The sequence below is a fragment of the Capronia epimyces genome (assembly GCF_000585565.1).
Source record: "Capronia epimyces CBS 606.96 chromosome Unknown aczIQ-supercont1.4, whole genome shotgun sequence".
NCBI classification, from domain to species: Eukaryota; Fungi; Ascomycota; class Eurotiomycetes; order Chaetothyriales; family Herpotrichiellaceae; genus Capronia; species Capronia epimyces.
The window spans coordinates 1,959,804-1,978,295 of NW_006912907.1; the positions used below are offsets into that span (position 1 = coordinate 1,959,804).

An 18,492-nucleotide genomic window follows, 5' to 3' on the forward strand; every position below is an offset into this window, starting at 1 on the left:
ATTCGTCTTCCCATCCAACCCCCGGCTCCAGCCAGTCTGTTCCATTTGTCACCACTCGGTCGCGGTTCCAGTTCACTCCGCCAGGCTCCCCAGGCATCACTTTTTACGAGTACGTCGGGCGTGGGCCCGTAGATACCAGTCAGTACCTTAATGAAGCGAGACTCACCAACGTCGAATTCCTTCCCTCTACCCTCACCACCGACACACGACGACCATCAGCAGACACTCCACTCCGAGTGAGTGTCTCGACACTTTTTCTTTACCATTCGACCCTTTGTCCTTCTCGGTCTGCGCGTTCATTGGCGGCTCTCAAGTCGTCAAATGAACCTGCCTTGTTCACCTCCATTCGTTTTCGGCACGTTCCTCTTCCACCAGAAGAGAAGTTCAATTCCCTAGATGCCTTTCAAGCCCTTCGCACATCTTGCTCGAGTCAGCGTTGCAAAGGGAATCGCTCATACATATGCTCCTTCGGTTGTCGCTGCTGGTCAGTCTCTAGGACAATTTCAAAATTACCCGGTCGCCAAATTCACAAAGACTGCACAACTTCAAAATGTGTTCTCGAGTCCATCAGGCTCGGGCGCCGGAGCCAAGGCTGGCTATAACTCTCAGTCTTCCGGCGGAGATTCGGGGTTAGCACAATACTTCGCAGCCTGGCAACATGCGCAGCAAACGGGTGACGACTCAGACTGGAAACAACATCAGGTCGCGAGAAGCATAGGGTGGAAGCAACAGGACAAAGTGGTCCCTTCAAAACATCAGCGGCTCGACTCGCGCGCCGTTGCTATCCTCCGACCCACCGCTCGACCGTCTGCCTCCCGAGTGAACAGTGAGCGTGCGACTCCGCAGATTCAAGATGTGGGAGAGAATTCTGAAGTGGAATCATGGCCCAAGTTGGATGAGAGAGAGGCTCAAGACTTGGATGCGTTGTCCCAGCTGGCGGACACAACGGTCCACGACGAAGAGACCGGCAGTCCTGTTCTCCGCTCCAGCCCGGCCACTTCCACGGTCCAGGAGACTAGCACTGATCTCGAATCTTCGTCCTATACCCAAGATCACGAAACTGCATCAACGGAACCCGCTTCTTCTGTTTCCGACGAATCTTCCCTCTCCAACCAGATCATTCTGCTAGGCCAGCAACAATGCTATGCCGAGATTCCCGCTCTCTTTGAAGCGATCATCAGGGAAGGTCACGTGCCCAGTGTCGACGCATACAATCACATTCTGATATCCGCCATCCATCTAAGTAGCGGCTACCAGCCGTGGCCGAGAGCTCTCGAGGTCTATGGTGACATGACCAAACGTGGCGTGGAGCTCAATGCCACCTCATACTCGATTCTTCTGCGGTTTTTGGCCGCAAGAAGCCTTGAGGCGTACCAAGTTCAAAAACATCTTGGTGAACGAGCATCTCGGTACGGGAGTGACGGTGCCTTGGTTTTCCCGTCGGCTACCAGACAACAACAGCTGTATGCTGCCGACACCTCTCTTGCTTTTGCCACCAAACTTTACAACATTGCACGTGCCACTCTGCGAGACTTCTCCCTTTCAACATCAGTTTACAATGCTCTTGTCAAGGCCTGCGCTCAAGCCGGCTTGGTTGATCATATGAACAACCTGCTGGCTGACATGGCCGCCCAGGATGTCCAGCTTGACCCTCGACTATACACGGTTGTCATTGATGCTCAGGCTTCAAAGCAAGACATCCACGCTGCCCAAGCCCTGTATGATGAGTACAGGGATCTGGCCATCAGGAGAGCTATCAATGACCCACTGGACATGCAGGTGTACGCAGCTTTGATCAAGGCATACTATGCGTGTGGTCTTCCAGAGACCGGGCTTCATTTCTACGAAAAGATCCTGCAATCGTTTACGGAGTCCGTTAACAAGCAGGCGCTTTCAGAAGAATTGACGAGTGCCTTGATTTTGAATGGTCTTGTGAGACATCATCTCGACCAGAGAGCCTACTCGGCCGCGATCTCAAGCCTCAATGATTTCAGTTTGCCAGCTCTGGTTCGAGACCAGGCATTGTCCCTGATATGTGTCGCTGCTGCGGATGGGGACAGTGTAAGTGAAGCTTTAGAATGCTTCAATACCATCACGGTGTCGAACCTGAAAGCCGAGCCCGTCATGGCCCTTACGGCAATGTACATCCGTGCTGGTGATGTCGCTCAAGCCAAGTCGACCTGGAACAATGCGGGCTCACTACCCATCATTCCAAGTACGGATTTTGCGACCATGTATACTCTGGCCCTAGTCGATGCTGGCTCCATTGAAGAAGCTACCTCGGAAGCACGATCCATGTTCCAACGCATTCGGGCTGGAGCCAACAGCGAAGTCAGCCTCCAGCTCGCCGTTGCAGAGATTGACGAGGCCATTCTTCTGTTCGGTGAAGCCTTCTCTCAACAGCAAGCTGTGGTCTCTGCACCTACGAGTATTGCATTACTGAGAGCGATGATTGAGAATGGAGGCCTCGTTTCCCCGGTTGCTGAGCAGGCCATTGCAAGCCTGGGCCCCGAATGCGTCCATCAGCTCAATGCTCAGGACATCGCACTCGCCCTTCACGTCCAGGCCCAGATGTTGATGTCTCGGGAGAACGTCGACATGGCGCATGTGGCTCGATTCTCTCATCTTCTGGAGACAGTCCTCAACCGCGGCATCCTGATGGATCCCTCCACGGTGCACGTCGTCAGCGAAAGTCTTCCCAAGGTTGGCGCCACTCGTCCGGACCTTGTACACCGCTGGCAGCAACTCCTCAGTCCGCCTGCTCCTGCTAACCTGCAACCTCAGTCACCACTGCCACCTCACCCAGTTGTTGTGGACAATGTATCTGTGGCGGACGCATATGACCCATACGCCCACACGACCGACTACCGTGCATCCAAGGCAATCTCCGAGTTGGTCGAGAGCACCAGCGGACGGATCGAAAACCACCTGAACGATGGTCTGGCTCGGTTGAGAAACGTTCGCCGCGCCGGCAGGAACTTGCATTATTCCGCCTACGCCAAACTCATCACTGCTGCCGGCAAAGCCAAACAACCTAGATCTATTCACAGCATCTTGGGTATGGCACAAGCCGACGTACCTATGTCGTTGCAATTTCCATCCGTTCGAACCGGATGGATCACCATATTGGACTCAATGGTCGCGGCGTGCTTGACTGTTGGTGATCGTGAGCAAGCCACCAAGTATCATCAAGACTTGTTGGATATGGGTGCCGCTCCATCGGCCAATACTTTCGGCATCTATATCACGACTCTCGAGGGGACCCACGACGAAGCCACTGAGGCTGTCAAGATTTTCCAGCGCGCATTGTCCGAGGGAGTTGCTCCTAGTGTCTTCCTTTACAATGCGGTGATTGGCAAGCTCGGCAAAGCTCGACGTATCGACGACTGTCTTCGATACTTCGGTGACATGGAAGGTCGCGGCATCCGTCCATCATCTGTCACCTACGGCACGCTGGTCAACGCTCTTTGCAGAACCAGTGAAGAGCGTTTCGCCGTGGACATGTTTGACGAGATGGAGGCCGCGCCCAATTACCGACCCCGACCAGCCCCGTACAATTCCATCATTCAATACTTCCTCAATACCAAGCGGGATCGAAGCAAGGTTCTTCAGTACTATGCGCGAATGAAGTCCAAGAATATCAAGCCCACTTCGCACACGTACAAGCTCCTGATCGAGTCATATGCCACACTTGAGCCCGTCGACTTTGCCGCGGCTGAAGGTATTCTTGCGGAAATGAAAACCGCCGGTGTCCAGCCCGAGGCACTCCACTACGGGTCAATGATCCATGCCAAGGGGTGTGTGATGCATGACTTGCCTGCGGCAAAGGCGATTTTCGACTCTGTCTTGCATGTCGAAAATATCCGACCGACCGATACCCTGTACCAAAACCTGTTGGAGGCGATGGTGGCCAACCACGAAGTCAAAAACACTGCCGAGGTGCTTACTGACATGGCACAACGTGGAGTGTCCATGACCCCGTACATTGCGAACACCCTTATTCACGGCTGGGCGAGCGAAGGTGATGTTTCTAAAGCCAAGGCCGTTTACGACCAACTTGGTAGGGAGAAACGCGAACCGAGCACATACGAAGCAATGACGCGGGCGTTTTTGTCTGTAGAAGACCGTGCCGGCGCCAACGCAGTCGTTCAAGAAATGCTGAAGAAGGGGTACCCAACCGCAGTCACCGAAAAGGTGCTTGCGTTGGTGGAAGGAGCTACTGCCTGAGCGCTGAATTCTGGCAGTGAAGCTCGAGCAAATCCGCGATGATCTCTCGCGATCTTGCTCACGTTTCGAGAGTGGCCACGTATGGCTTGCCTCGATCCTAATTTCCTTTGTTGATGGACGATGATACCCAAAACCACGGGCGACAGCCACACAATGGGCTGTGCGGTGTGGATTTTACGACACGGGCGTTTTGGCTTTGACGCCGGCCTGTCCTCGATAGCGAAGCGACAGCGTATGGGCGAGGGTTCGGCGCGATTCTAGCATTTGCTAGAGATCTGGTCTGGCGAGGCGCTGGACGCAGCGAGCTGGCCGAAGCTCTCGGATTTGGAGTTCTGGAAAACAGGAACGGGACTTCATGTACAACAGAACACAAGCGTAAAGAACTCTACTCAATTAATTATAGATGACACGGACCGGGGGCAGGTGGCCGCCTAGGTCAGAACATTCGAGTCCTACCAGCAAGGGGTAGTCGGGACGAGATCTACTGTAATCAACGCTTCTATGTGGGAGAGTGACTTTGGTGAAGAAATCCCGTTAGATCCTCGGGGTCACCGTTGTGGGTTGCTACGGGCAGTCCTGCCATTTACCTAGGTATGTAGGACTCAATGGGGTCGAATGCGATTGAGATTGTCTTTGACCAAGTAATATCAATACCTCTCTTTTGATTCTGAATCCCTCGACACCTTTGTGATTGTATGACCTTAGTACCATGATTTTTACCTACCTACTACCTAGTCTTGACCGGGTTCAGGACCTGTATCAGGGACTAAGCCTCTCCGTTTCCCAGCCCGTGTGGGTTCAGGGCCTATATCAGGGACTAAGCCTCTCCGTCTTCCAGCCCGTGTGGGTTCAGGACCTATATCAAGGACTCAGCCTCTCCGTTTTCCAGCCCGTGGCGCCTTCGCCTTCCAACCGTGTATAGCGGAAGCGATCGTGCAAGCGACTCTCGCGACCCTGCCAGAACTCCACCGTGTCTGGAACAATGCGAATGCCGCCCCAGAAGGGCGGAACGGGGATTTCATCCTGACCGTCAAAGCGAGCCTCGACTTCCTTGACGCGGGCTTCGAGTTCGGCACGGCCGTCGTCGGCGTCATCGTCGCCTTCACCACCAGCCCGCACGACATGCGGTTGTGATGGCGACTGAGGCACGAGCACACTGGTCTGCTGACTGGCCCAGGCGCCGATGCGACTGCCCCTGGCGCGGGTGTTGAAGTAGACCTGGCTTTCTTGCGGGGTCAGGCGCTCCACGCGGCCCTCGACACGCACCTGGCGTTCGACCGGCTTCCACCAGAAACACAGGCTGGCGTATGAGTTGGTGGCCAGGTCGGCGGCCTTGCGGCTCGTCCCAAAGTTGGAGTAGATGACGAAGCCGCGCGCATCGAGTTCTTTCAAATACACGGTGCGCGCCGACACCCGGCCCGAGGGGAGCTCCGCGGTCGACAGCGTGACCGTCTCCGGAATGTGGCTTTGTAACTGTGGCGCGCTGAACCACTGGTGGAATTGGATGAATGGGTCGTCCGACAGGTCGGAGCGCCGGAGCCGGAATTTGGTGAATTGCGCGGCGCGGTGAGCGTCGCTCGGGTCGTGGCCTGGAGCGACTGGAAGGGGAGAGAAAAGAGACATTGTTAGTGGGTGGGGAAGGTACTGATACTGATACTGAGACTGAGACTGAGACTGAGTGTAGAGAGAGAGAGAGAGAGAGATGCGCTTGGGACCGGAGTTTCATGTCCTAGATGACGGGCATGGCACAAGGACAATGGTACGGTGAAGGTGGGACGGGTGTCAGATCAGAGCATGCGGGCTCGTCTAATATCCTGCCAGTGATGGTAGACTTACAGATCAGCTTGTCCTTGGGAGAGGTAGTCGATATGCCCGTCGCCTGGTGGAGCGCCATAGCTATGGACGGCGGTCGACGATGGGATGAGAGCCTGATGGCTCGAGCCAACATGTAAGAGTAGAATGTATGCAGGTGTAATGAGCAGACGGTCTGTCTATATCCACACTCCCTTGTCAATGTAGTTCCTGGCACTTTTCCTGACTATCCTCTCTGACGAGTTCTCTGGTGATGGTGGTGGTGGTGGTGGTGTTGGTGATGTCGCCGAACGAGGCTCGACGTTTGAAATGACGGTCATTCAAGTCCGGTGCCAAGATATATTTCATGGTCACATGCCAGATCACGTGCCCGTGCCATTATTCCTGCACGTGATGCTGAAGGCTGGACATGGTCACGTGAATATCAAACTGATCACGTGTAAGGCCCCCCTCCAGGCATCACATCACCACCTCTTCACCTCTCCCCCCCTCGACGCAGTCAAATTCCTCTCGTATCCCTCCACCAGGCCGCCCACTTACTACGCTAAGGTATGATCTGACACTATCTGGACCCAATCCCCTTCTTGCCAGCAGGACGTGCAACACCAGGATCCTTTGGGCCGGGGTAGCGGTAGCGCCCAAAGACTGCCCAGCTTCCAGCTTTCATTTCGACGCTCAGCCCCAAACCCTCCTCTCTCTAGAAGCCAGCTCACACAGAAGCGGCGTTGCAGCCTGATTGATAACACATTCCCTGGCAGGACTCGTAACATTCGGCCCCGGACTCGTCGCCCCCTTGTCAGCTGAACACCCCATCTCCAAACCAGATCAGTTGGGCACCTACTTAATCCCTGTCCAATCTCAGCCGCCCTTGGCCTGGACCACTCCCCCAACCAAGACTCATTCTGCCTTGCTACGTATATATTTCTGCTGGGTTTTCCCCCCCTCCAACGTACATTCCCGACTCGATGCCGCCACCAAAAGTCGACAAGATCAATACCAACACAGGCCCCGCCTCAACCAAGAATACAATGGTATGTGGCCTTGTCACCAAAGTCCATTCCATGCTCGTCTCTGTCAGTTGCTGTGAAGCTGACCTTGGCCCGCTTTGCAGACCCCGACATCAGCCAAATTGTCCGATGAGGAGATCCAGGCTTACAGGGACGTGTTCGCCTTATTCGTGAGTTGGAGCCCTCTGTTCTAGCATGACAATTTCGCTTCATGTCTGATTAACCATCTGCATGGAATAGGACAAAGATAACAGTGGTAAGCATCATGTGGCATTGGGCAATAGCTCCAGTTTTGAAATCTCAGCCTTGTCGTCGGAGAGACCGAACATCTTTTCAAGACTACTACTATCACAGCAATTGGCCTTGACTCAGAACGATGCGGGCGACGTATCCCTACACTCATCAAACGTCCCGTTCTAATAGCTTGTTCGTTTCCCAGGCACAATCACGGATGAGGAACTCGGCGAGATCATGCGCTCGCTCGGCCAGAACCCATCAGACTCGGAGCTGCAGGACATGGTATGTCTGCTATACTTGGCATTTTCACACCCCTCTTGGGAACTATCTTCTTACCCTTCTCATCCCCTTTCAACCGCGTATTTCCAACACGGCCTGCTGACCACACATTGCATTTTCCCTTCTAGATCAATGAAGTCGACATCGACCATTCCGGCAGCATAGATTTCGAAGGTACTGAGCAAGCTTCCTGCCCATTCCCTTCCCCTCTTTCATAGCGCCCCCTCTGTACGACTAGGAAATCAATGCTGACGACGGTAGAATTCCTCAAAATGATGTCGACTACCGTCAAGGCACAGGATTTTGCGCACGAGACCCGCGCCGCCTTCGACGTCTTCGACAAGGACGGCAGCGGCACAATTTCCGCAGATGAGCTGCGCCAGGTCATGAAGTCGCTCGGCGAGAACCTGACTGACGCCGAGATCGACGAGATGATCCGCGAGGCTGACAAAGACAGGAACGGCACGATAGATTGTACGTTGACCTTGACCGTCTTCCACCCGTTTCATACACCCATTTTTGTTTTGGTCTTCCACCCACTTCATACACTCCTATCTGTTCTGGATCTTCATTCAATCTACACCTGCATGGTTTTGCGGCGATCTTGCCCATTTCTTCTCTTAATCCCCGCTGCTGTCGTTTCAACAACATCAACACACACTAACAAGAGTCTGACTAGACGAGGAATTCGTTCAACTCCTCTCACCCAAACCATAAACTACGAGCCCGCCAAAAGGCCCTTCTTTTCCGTTGAGTTACTGTTTTTCGTTCCGATGACGCCAGGAGAACCGACGGTCGTTGCCACGACACGACACGTCCGCATTACCTCGCCATGCCCCAGTTCCTTTCTCCTTCAGATCCGTCCTCGATCAATCTCGAATAATGTTTGCGTTGCGGCAGAGACGTGGATGAAGGTGGCGATATCGACTCGACTGCTTGCACGGCCTGACCTCGACCTCGACCTCGATCTCGAACCAGTCCCGATTTTCGTCTCGTTCCTACAGTACGCTGCGATGACCTTTTCGTACCTATCATATCATACAATCAACAGTTCCATATCGATTCCACCAAGTCCAGGTCCGCGGGCCCGAATTTATATTTTCCGATTTAGGAACTTGACCACTTCAACTGTTCTGGCCTTCATTTTCCACTTCAGCTTCAGCCTCGGCCTCGGCCCAGTGCCCGTCGCGATGCACGAACATGCAATCTTTTCAATTTCAATTTCAAACTCCAAGGACAGTTGGTGTAGGCTTTGGCTTGACTCTTCGCAATGACATGGCCTTTGCGCATGGTTTTGCCATGGAATCTTTTCGGACATTGGATCTATGTTTGAGCCTCCTTAGGAGCCAGTCGGTCGTGGTCGTGGTCGCACGGCCGCAGGCAAGGGAAATGATAGGAAAGGAAAGGAAGTGAAACCGAAACCGAAACAAAAACACGGTTGATGACGGACCTGATCCGACAGAAAATGAAGAAGAAGAAGAAAAAAACAATGGCTGCGGAATGTTTAGTTATCATGCATGGGGCGCACACCGATCTGATCAGATAGATATCCACCTAGGTATGGAATTGAATTGAATTGGAATCAATCTTTAGGTATGATGGAATTGAATTGAATTGAATTGAATCATCCACCTAGGTATGGTATGGAATTGAACTGAATTGAATCAATCATAATATAACCATGGGAAGGAAAGAGGGAACACTCTAGTCCCTTTTGGATTTGGATTTGGATTTGGATTTGGAAAGAGGGAACTTCCCTGCCCCCTTTTTGAATCTGGTTTGGGATTCAGATCCAGATTTGCATCTAGATCTAGATATGCACGATTCCTCAAAGTTATGTATATATATATATATATATCTGGGCAAGCGGGTGATGGCGTTGCACGAAACTCAAACGAGTCTCCAGCAGCGAGTCGAGGGATAACAAGACTTTCTTCGGATTTCAGACTAGTGGCGAGTGAGAGACTGAGAAAGTCAGAAAGGGAGAAAGTCAGAGAGAGAGAAAAAAGTCCTCGGACTTCCATGACTGTCATGGTACGGGTCTGAGTCTGAGTGGGAGTAGAACTCGGAAAGAGATTTAAGCCATTAAAGCCACAACAGCTCGGTCTAAGCAAGACTAATCCTCCACACAAGTGACGAGTGTCCGATTTCTGCTGGCCTTAGAAAGACCCCCTGCCCATAAAAAGCTCTTTGTACACAACCGCCTTCTTTGCAGGGAAGGCCACCGAGATGATGCTATGAGTAAGGCCAAGGCACTGCAAGGTAGAGCCTAGAGCCGTGGCCGTAGTGGCGTCGTTTGCTTTTGCCCCGGCCATGATGTTGAACGACAATTCAAGAAATACAGTCGAAAGGATTTTGCTTCAATGATTCCAGCATAGGGTGCACTACCACTGCTGAAAGCGAGGCCATGTCATGCCTCGCAGTCCTGAAAATGGAGCCGACCCCAGCTCTTGGTCCTAAAGAGTGGGAGGAAGCATAAGCTCAGTGTGCTTGTGCTTTGGACACATGTCGAGATCGCACACCACCTCTGTTTCTAGAGTTCTTCCCGCCGTAAGAACCAGACGAGTGTGGGGCACCGCTGTTGAATCGCTGCCTGCCGGCGTTGCTGCCTGCTACTCCCTTGACGGGAATGTCCTTCTTGATGTTCCTGGTAGATCCAGGCAGCCGGATAAGCGCGTACTGGGCTTTTGGAGGGCCACTGCGTTCGTACAGGTTGCTAACCATGTAAGGCTGACACGACGAGGGCTCCACTGCTGATGGCGGCGGTCTCGTGGCCAAGGACGGGGCCCATGGCAATAACATGGGAGTCTCCTGGGGGAAGTGGATGGCCGGCAACGAGCCGGGTTCTCTGTCTTCGAATAGATCATCTTCGCTCTCAACATCCTTGGTCGTGGCAAAGAAACCGTCTTCTACCCGAACTTCGAGCGCTGTATGGGTTGGAAGAGAGACCGACGCAGTGGATCGGAAAGTATGGTGGGGCTCCAAAGGCTCTCGTGTTGATGATGCAACCGCAAGGACTGCGTCGACAGGCTGACCCATGTCCCTGGCAGGAGAAGCCTTCTTCCCTAACAATCCATTAAATCGTTCTTGCCAAGAAGGGTTATGCCCAAGTGGCGTGGAAACTGTACGAAGCCCTGGCTGGGAGGCTGTGGGCGGCATGGATATTCTCGCCGCCCAGGTCATTGGAGTATCTGCCTCAGGGGCGACTGGAGATCGCGCGGGACTCGGTGGCGTCGGTGGCATGATTGGCGGTAGCTTGACCACCGCCTTTTCTCGCGGGAAATGTACAACAGGCTTCGCCGAAATGCCATCAAATGCAGGGTGCAGAGTATACTCTTCCGCCGGAGGGGGGGACGGCGTCCGTGGCGGCTCCGGATGGCTGTACGTGAACGCCCGTCGATCCAGAGGGGGATGGCCTCCGGCATGATGTGGGAAGAATCTGGACCCGCGGCCTGAAGGCCCGGCTATTGCTCTGGGACCTATGTCTCCGCCAGGCAAAGATCCCACCGCTCCAAAGGCATGCGATGCTGGCACGGCCGATTGGGAGATGTTTGCAACCTGTCGTTGGTCGGCAGATTCGCCAACCTGCACTTGCTTCCACGTCTCGTTGAAAACATACTGAGGCCCCTGCCGGATCCCTGTTCGCAGCTCTTCTTCACGCCGAGCTGCCATTTCTCGTTGGAGCCGCTCATTTTCCGCACGCTCCTGTTGACTAGCCACTTGATGGAAGTTGCTCCAAGCGTCGACCCCGTGCGCCCGCGTATTGTTCTGGTAACTGTTCTCTGCCGGGTGGCCTGGTTGAGGCTGCGGTGGAGCGATGGGTGCAGGTTTGGTGGTTGGCAATAGAGAGTCGATTTCACTGTCAGCTGCAAGTGGGCCCTGATCCGGAGAGGTGACCGGGTGATATGGCAACGATCTGCTGTCTGGAAGAGCGTGAGTCGCGTATTCTGGCTGCGGCGATCGACCCCCGTGAGGGGTTCTGTTATTCATCCAGCCTTGCGCCGTGGATGAGGTCCGTGAAAGGTCCTGCGGAGCATAACCTGCGAGACCCTGGTCAAAAGTACCATTCCCGAGGGATTTGTTATTTGGCAACCCCCAAAGATTACCTGATTGCGGTGGACGATGATCGTGGCGCACGTCTCCCCAACCGCTTCTTGCGTCGCTTGTCACCGAGCTCGGCTTGGGCAGTTTTGGACTCGGTTCGGCGGCACCGGCCGATTCCTGACCGCTTGTTCGTCGCAACTCCGGCCCTGCTCGCACACCGTTCATGACGGGTGAAACAACCTGAGATGGCTCTGATCGGAATTCTTCTGAGCTGGATTCAACCTTAACTCGCGCAGGCACTCGCTGAGGCTCGATGGGACGAGGCATGGAAGAGCCCAACTTTTTGACGGAATCCAAGGGGTGGACTTTCATCATGCCGTACTGTTGCGGTTCACCAGACGCAAGCGGCTGAGGGGGCTTCGGTGGTGAATGTGTGGTAGTAGTAGCGGCGCCGGTGGTGGAAGCTGAGGGAGCTACAGATTGTTCGCCGTCTTTCTTCTCTTCGGTATCCTGTGCCGTCACCTCTGATTTCCTTCTAGCCACGTTGGGGTCGAGCCCGAGAGAGGCCAACTTCAGCCGTATGCGTTCTTGCTTCTCTGCCTCCAACCGCTGCTCCTCTTCTACCTTGCGTCTTCTAGCCAGTTCAATCTTTTCTTTCATGAGAGCTTTTTGCTGGGCGCGCTGGACCTCGAAATCGGGATCATTCGCCGAAAGGGGCCCAGCCGAAACAGACTCAGTTGTGCTGTGAGCTTGATATGTCGGTGGCCCATCTCTGGAAGGTGGTCGGATGGCTGTATCCTCATCATGGGTGTGTGATTCGAAGACTGGAGGCGCCATCTCGCCAGATTTGATTGACATCCGTCGGCCATATTGACCACTTCCCCCAGAGAGTGTCGAAGACGCTCTCCGCCGCGCTTGATCCGTACTTGTGCGATGTGTCTGAAATGCAGCGGATGGCTCAGCCGGGATGTGGCTGTCAGCTTGGTTTGGTCGTTGTAGAACGGCAGGTGCTCTGAAATTCTGGTCGTTCCGAGACATGCGTCTTCGACTCTCAGGTACTGCTTCATAGCGTCCAGAATTTGGCATGTAAAGCTCACGAGTTTGGCCTGGTTGTGTATCGCGCCAGGACCGATTGAAATCATCCGCCGAGATCTCCTTGGCCGAAGATGGGGCTGCCACAGGTGGTGGTCCTTGGGTGTGCAGGTGGCCAGGAGGCAAGCGGTTGGGCGGGGGCATCGACATTTGCGGATGGATGGCTACCGGCGAAACCTTGTCCACCGGAGGCAACGGCGCCCACGGGGATTTTGCCGGCGTAGGAGTAAGAGCTGTCTTCGAAGACACCAAGGACGGCTTCTCAGACGAGCCTTTACTTTGGAGATTTGAAGTTTTGTGTGCCTGCTGTCTTTCCACGCTTGCACCAAGCTTGAGGACAGTGGCATTTGGGCCGACTGAGCTGGAAAAATGTGGAGTCAGGATCTTTGGAGGAGCTGCAGGCTTTGGCTTCTCCGCCGTTTCGGAAGGCGTCAGTGGTTGTTGCATCGCTTGTGGTGCAGCGACCTCGGCGGGGGTCAGGGTGCTCTTGGTGCCATCATTCCATTCAATAGTTTCCGGGGCCCAGTCGTCCTCGTCATCGTCGATATCCGCCCATTTCGCCTCTTTCCCGTCGCCGTCCGCTTGGATGCGCGATGTTAGATGGATGCCGTATTGCTGCTTAAGCTCTTCGTCGGTCAAATGTTTCGTCGAGGTTTGTGGTGTTACTGCTGAAATGTCAGTATATAATTGCCCCAATCCGGAAGAAAGGCATACCTCTGTTTTTGTTCCAAACTTGCATAGGGTCAGGGGTAGCGGTCTTATAAGGCTTCGACTGGGATTGCAGTGCACTCGTAGTTTTGGCGACTAACCGTGGACGTCCGGCCTGGGAGAGCGACGAAGCTAACGAATTCGGCGTCGCAGCTGGACTCATGTCAGTCGGAAGCGCAGGGAAGCGGTTGCGCAGATTACCTTTGTCGCTGCCTTTGGCCGCGGCGCTTGCAGCGATGACTTTAGGCACCGAGTACTTTGCAAAGCTGACGGGTTTTGCTGCCAGCTTTTTGAGAGGCTTGGATTCGGCAACCTTGTCACCAGAGACACTACCATCGGCACGGCTAGTATCTGTGTCAGAGCGAGCTGAGGCGGTATCATCGAGCTCTTCCATCTTAACGGTCGACAGTGTATGGACTCCATTCTCCTTCAGCGCAGCCTCCACAGCACTATTCTCGTCCCCCAAAACTTTGATATCAGGTGTAGATGTGGTCGCAGGTGCGTCGGAAGGCGATGCGTCGCCGACCGACCGAGTTTGGTTTACCACATCTTGCGCACTCTGCTCTGCCATAACAAACTCGGACCTATGCGACAGGATTCGGATTCAGCCAGAGGGCAAGAAGTAGGCGCCAGCGCCACCAAGTGAGAATGTACCTGTTAAAGAGCGTCGTAGTCTGCCACAATTGCCAACGTGGGTTTTCGATGTCCGATCACGGACGGTGGCGTCTTGCGATTACGGTCGCGATTCGGCGAGTGCACCGAGGAGAAGAGATAGAGGGCAGGGGTACGACACCTCGAGGGAAAGAAATACAGTGGCGAAAAGAAGTGGTTGTCGTTGAGTCACCTCAGACAGGAGGCAGCGCAGTTGAAGTCGTGCAGTGACTGGAGTTGCGGCATTGCAGGGCTTGGCACCGGGGTAGAGGAGAGTTCGACTATTAATTGCTACTAGCAGTACGAAAGCCTCAATGTGTCGCATGGGCAGAAGTCGGTGACAAGCTACGGAGTACGCCCGTGCCAGTACCCAGTAGTACACTGGCAGTACTAGTAGTACCTAAGACATAGCACTGAGTGCCAGACTGTTCTACTCTGTAATAGCTCGGTGCATGGGCCTATTGCCACTTCAGATCGGTTTATCAAAAGCATATTGGGACACGTGCATTGTCCTGCGACTAGAACTGCATGGGGTGACAGTCCATGAGACGGCGCTGTCCTTAACTTGGCCGTCGTCTGCGTTTCCTGTCTGGCATATATCATAATTTGAGTCCGAGGATTGCACACGCCCATACCCTAACTGCGCTCGTAAATTGAAGGTGCACAGCAACCAGAAGTCCGGTTCCGAAAGAAGCACAATTGCGAAAAGAGATGAATCCCTACAGGATACACAAGTGGACGACGAAATATGGCCAAGAGGCCGAACAAAGACTTTGCGAAGATGTGTGATCAGATGCATTGCCGATTGACGCAGTGTGAGGGTTAGAGAGATGGCCTGCTGTCAAGCTCAACCAGTTTATTCCATTTTATGTACAAAGTCCGCCCGAAGGCTATTCACTTGTTCAATGGAGGGCAATCAGTGAGCATTGTTCTTGTGATGTCCTAAACTGTGTCAGTGTAGCCCATCTGACAAAATCCAAGTCCAACTTACTTAGATGGAAGTAGTACTCCATGCTGTATCCAAGCGCCATGATCCCGAAAATGGCGTGCCAGATTGCTATAGCCGATCAGTATTTGCAGCGATCTTTTGACATACTTCAGGGAACATACGAGCTGGAGATGGGTCTTTGCCAAAGTATTTCGCTTGATATCTGCCCAACAGTCCACTGGGTGCTCTTTCTGGTGCCGGACCCTTCGGTAGTTTTTCATAGAATTTGGCTATCCTTGCCATGCGAACGGCATTTTTGGCGGCTCCCACACCCTGAAGACAGTCAGTACCCGCTCAATCCGGTTGTGCTATCGAGGTGGAGATTGGAAGCATCGCGGTCGTGGCGGCTTCGGCCTTCGAGCGCAATGATACCGTCGGGGAATAGGGCATATCGGACACTTGGACGTACCTCTGGGTTGGCGACCTGTTATCGAATGTCAGCTTGTGTATATAAAGGGCAATCTAGCATTAATGCATTACCTTTGGCGGAACCAGGGTTGATAGTGCTCGGCGGATGACGAACGACATTTTGAGCTAGTCAGTGCTGTCAGTCACTTTTCCGCGTGCCTCTAGGTAGTTGGATATCATACAGTGTCCTCAAAAGTGTTCAATTGGGTTGCGGGCAACTGGTGAAGCTGTTGAAGGAGTGAGTCCGGTGTCGAGAGCTCCCCTTGAACACGACTTCATCCTTCCTCACAGAAGAGAAAGCTCCGAGCCTTGGCGAGGCTAACTGCTTGAGTTGTAAAATTCATGCCGCTTTTAGACATACCATTGCATCTCACTGACTCTGGCTGTCGACTACGCTTGTCTTTCCTCTAATTACAAACTACTTAGCTAATTAACCACCTATGCAATGATATGCAGGGCGCAGATGACATGAAGCCGCCTAATCGTTGCCGCGACATCCAACCAGATCCGAACCTGCTATGCGCTCGATGGAACCTAGGCTGGGCATCCCAGTGACAATTCAACATGAGATGATCGAGCGGAATCATAACGAGAAGCATGGTCAAAATGTCTCATGTGATTCACTAGGCTGCTTCACAGCTTCTAACAACAGTGGACAATGACTGCACACGGTACAAGGTAGATGAGAAGCCGTCGTATATTAGATCAATCTCAAGTGCTGGGATCAATAAGAGAAAGTTGACCATGTATCCAAGTATCTCTTTCACAAGCTCTGTGCTGGCCAAATTTCGAGACAACCTACAGGCCAGAGTGATTTACCCAATAGCCCCACAATCCCTGTCCACGATGGCAATCAACCAGCCATGACAAGAAATCTCTTCACCTAGTCATAGCCTGTGGAGCGGTCTGCCTCCTGTGAGAGCATGCCAGCTAGCACGCGACTTGGTTATTCGCTTATTCCCCTTCACCAGACTTTGAGCGGACTGGAATACCAGTCCACATGAGTGCTCGGGTCTAACTCAACAGCTCTATCAAAGAAATGAAGATCCTGAGCTTCGTAGTTGACGTCACTGTAGTCAATAGTGTTGTTGATGAGAGAGGCTCCCCAGGTCTCTTGAGCTGCGGTTGATATATGGTTGACTCGCTGACTAAATGGAGCTGCAGGCTGAGGAGCCTGGTCTGGGTGTGTACCTCGGGTTGCAACATATGGCGGAGCATAGATCCTCGGAGCCACTGGAGGACCAGCACTGCATACACCGCTTGGCTGAGACTGGGTGGTGTGTGGAGTATGGCTGTTGCTTGGTCTGATCGGGAAGAGTCTGGGAAAACAACGTTGAAGAGGTGTCCGTAGCATTGGTAGATTGGCGCAAATTACGCCGAGACCAGCCTCGACTGTTGTCCAGATGGTCGAGACCAGTGATCCTGCCGTCAGGTCGCTCCCGTACGCCGAGGAGTATAATGTAGTTAATCGAGAAATAGAGGCAACGCAGACGATGGTGCCTAGACCGAAAATGCAGGTCAACGCTAGCTTCTGGCGGATTGGCAACTTCAGGGTGAAGATCACAGGCGGCACCATCAGGACAATGATGAGGTCCGTCAGAATGTTGTAGATGGCGTTGCTATACCAAAGAGCGTATAGGTTGACGCAGGTGCCTTCGGAGTTCCAACGCTCCCAGGCCCGCTGTAGGGGACTGCATTGAAAAATTGTAGCAGCAGTGAAGCATAGGCAGGCGCAGAGGATGAAGAGGATCATTCCCCTACAAGCTTGGACAAACCACATACGATCGGTGAAGATGCGGAGGTATAGGAAGAGTATGGAGAGTTTGGTGCAATTGATGGTGAGCTTGTAGAAGATCTGTAGGAGGAAGAAACACTAGACTCCCACCATATGCGTTAGTTTGAAGAGACACAGAAGGAAGTGGACGCCACGACTCACCTCCAGGGCCTGGGAGGCCTGGTGCTGGTTCAGGGTGTCCACAGGTCTACCATATCCAAAGTTGACTGCGGCAATGGATGCACCGCATTGAGCAAACAAGAAGGTCTGCCACAGCATCAGTTTCTCCCAGACAGGCGCTGACAGGAGGTTTTTTGGCTTACCATTGCCAATATCGTCGATAGATCGTCAAGGCCGAGACTACCCACCAAGTTCAGGCGCCAGTAGACTCGATTCGCCACCACCAGACATGATAAGATCGGTGCGAGAATTGAAGGTATCACCAGGTGCGCGCCACGTCCTCCCAAGCCGAGATGTTCGACAGGACAATAGGCACAATCGTCCGTGGCCATGCTAAGATACGGGCTAGGATAACTCGGACAGGTTTGTTCTTGAAACAGGAGAATCTGGTCGTCCTTGAGGATGCTCGCTGCTATTGATATATTCCTCTGCCCAAACGAAGAGGACAACTTTTTGGAGGCCAACGGTTGAACAAGGCATGGGCCGCAACGGGAAAGGGGACGGGAGTCGGAGCCAGGAGAAATTTGACGATGAAGACACAATCAAAACACTTCTCTCTGAGCTCACCATTTCCGCCAATTTTGGCACCCACCTAGAGAATCTCATTGACTTGAGACCTCATCGCGGAGAATGGGTAGCAAAGCCAGGGACGTCTAGCTGGGCAACCATGCCTATCATGCTTCATTTGCCCTGCAGAGTTCCAGGGCAGCCGCATGAGGAGCGCACATGTGTTTTGCCTCGCCCCGGGATGGCCGCTCTACTGTGGAGGACAACAAGACAACCACCTGGCTGCGGCGCTCTAGGAGATGCGAGCGTGCTTGCTTGTGAAGACATGATTAAACTGTGTCCTGCTGCCATGCTCGCAAAGCGTCCACATGTCGAGAACTTAGAAGGTCCATGTAGGTCCAAGAGGCGACGGATCAAACGCAGAACTGGGATGGTCGGAGATTGAACAGTCCATATCGATGGCAGTTGGGATTGAAGCACAAAGACTCGAGCATGGAATAGACCTGTGTAGTCGATCTGTCACTCATGCAACTTCCCGCAAGTCTGGTCGTACAGTCAAACCCGCCATCAGTCAAATC

The 18,492-nt window shown here is 53.3% G+C and overlaps 6 protein-coding genes across 6 annotated transcripts; 2 read left to right on the plus strand and 4 right to left on the minus strand.

Moving 5' to 3' along the window:
* Positions 1 to 396: 396 nt before the first annotated feature.
* On the plus strand, positions 397 to 4,227 carry A1O3_05335 (uncharacterized protein; the record flags this gene model as incomplete). The annotated part of the gene is made up of 1 exon (XM_007735460.1): positions 397 to 4,227. The coding sequence occupies one exon, from the start codon at positions 397 to 399 to the stop codon at positions 4,225 to 4,227; it is 3,831 nt and encodes a 1,276-aa protein (XP_007733650.1).
* An 861-nt stretch (positions 4,228 to 5,088) lies between these two features.
* Positions 5,089 to 5,850, minus strand: A1O3_05336 (pyridoxamine 5'-phosphate oxidase; the record flags this gene model as incomplete). Its single annotated transcript, XM_007735461.1, has 1 exon — positions 5,089 to 5,850. The coding sequence occupies one exon, from the start codon at positions 5,848 to 5,850 to the stop codon at positions 5,089 to 5,091; it is 762 nt and encodes a 253-aa protein (XP_007733651.1).
* Positions 5,851 to 7,004: 1,154 nt separating this feature from the next.
* A1O3_05337 (calmodulin) lies at positions 7,005 to 8,279 on the plus strand (the record flags this gene model as incomplete). Its single annotated transcript, XM_007735462.1, has 7 exons — positions 7,005 to 7,070; positions 7,151 to 7,216; positions 7,287 to 7,302; positions 7,486 to 7,565; positions 7,691 to 7,736; positions 7,824 to 8,036; positions 8,242 to 8,279. The coding sequence occupies 7 exons, from the start codon at positions 7,005 to 7,007 to the stop codon at positions 8,277 to 8,279; spliced, it is 525 nt and encodes a 174-aa protein (XP_007733652.1).
* Positions 8,280 to 10,043: 1,764 nt separating this feature from the next.
* On the minus strand, positions 10,044 to 13,977 carry A1O3_05338 (uncharacterized protein; the record flags this gene model as incomplete). The annotated part of the gene is made up of 2 exons (XM_007735463.1): positions 10,044 to 13,363; positions 13,413 to 13,977. 2 exons carry the CDS (start codon positions 13,975 to 13,977, stop codon positions 10,044 to 10,046), a joined length of 3,885 nt encoding a protein of 1,294 aa, XP_007733653.1.
* A 996-nt stretch (positions 13,978 to 14,973) lies between these two features.
* On the minus strand, positions 14,974 to 15,288 carry A1O3_05339 (F-type H+-transporting ATPase subunit F; the record flags this gene model as incomplete). Its single annotated transcript, XM_007735464.1, has 3 exons — positions 14,974 to 14,999; positions 15,049 to 15,114; positions 15,168 to 15,288. 3 exons carry the CDS (start codon positions 15,286 to 15,288, stop codon positions 14,974 to 14,976), a joined length of 213 nt encoding a protein of 70 aa, XP_007733654.1.
* A 1,129-nt stretch (positions 15,289 to 16,417) lies between these two features.
* On the minus strand, positions 16,418 to 17,739 carry A1O3_05340 (uncharacterized protein; the record flags this gene model as incomplete). Its single annotated transcript, XM_007735465.1, has 3 exons — positions 16,418 to 17,308; positions 17,390 to 17,494; positions 17,551 to 17,739. The coding sequence occupies 3 exons, from the start codon at positions 17,737 to 17,739 to the stop codon at positions 16,418 to 16,420; spliced, it is 1,185 nt and encodes a 394-aa protein (XP_007733655.1).
* Positions 17,740 to 18,492: the final 753 nt, after the last annotated feature.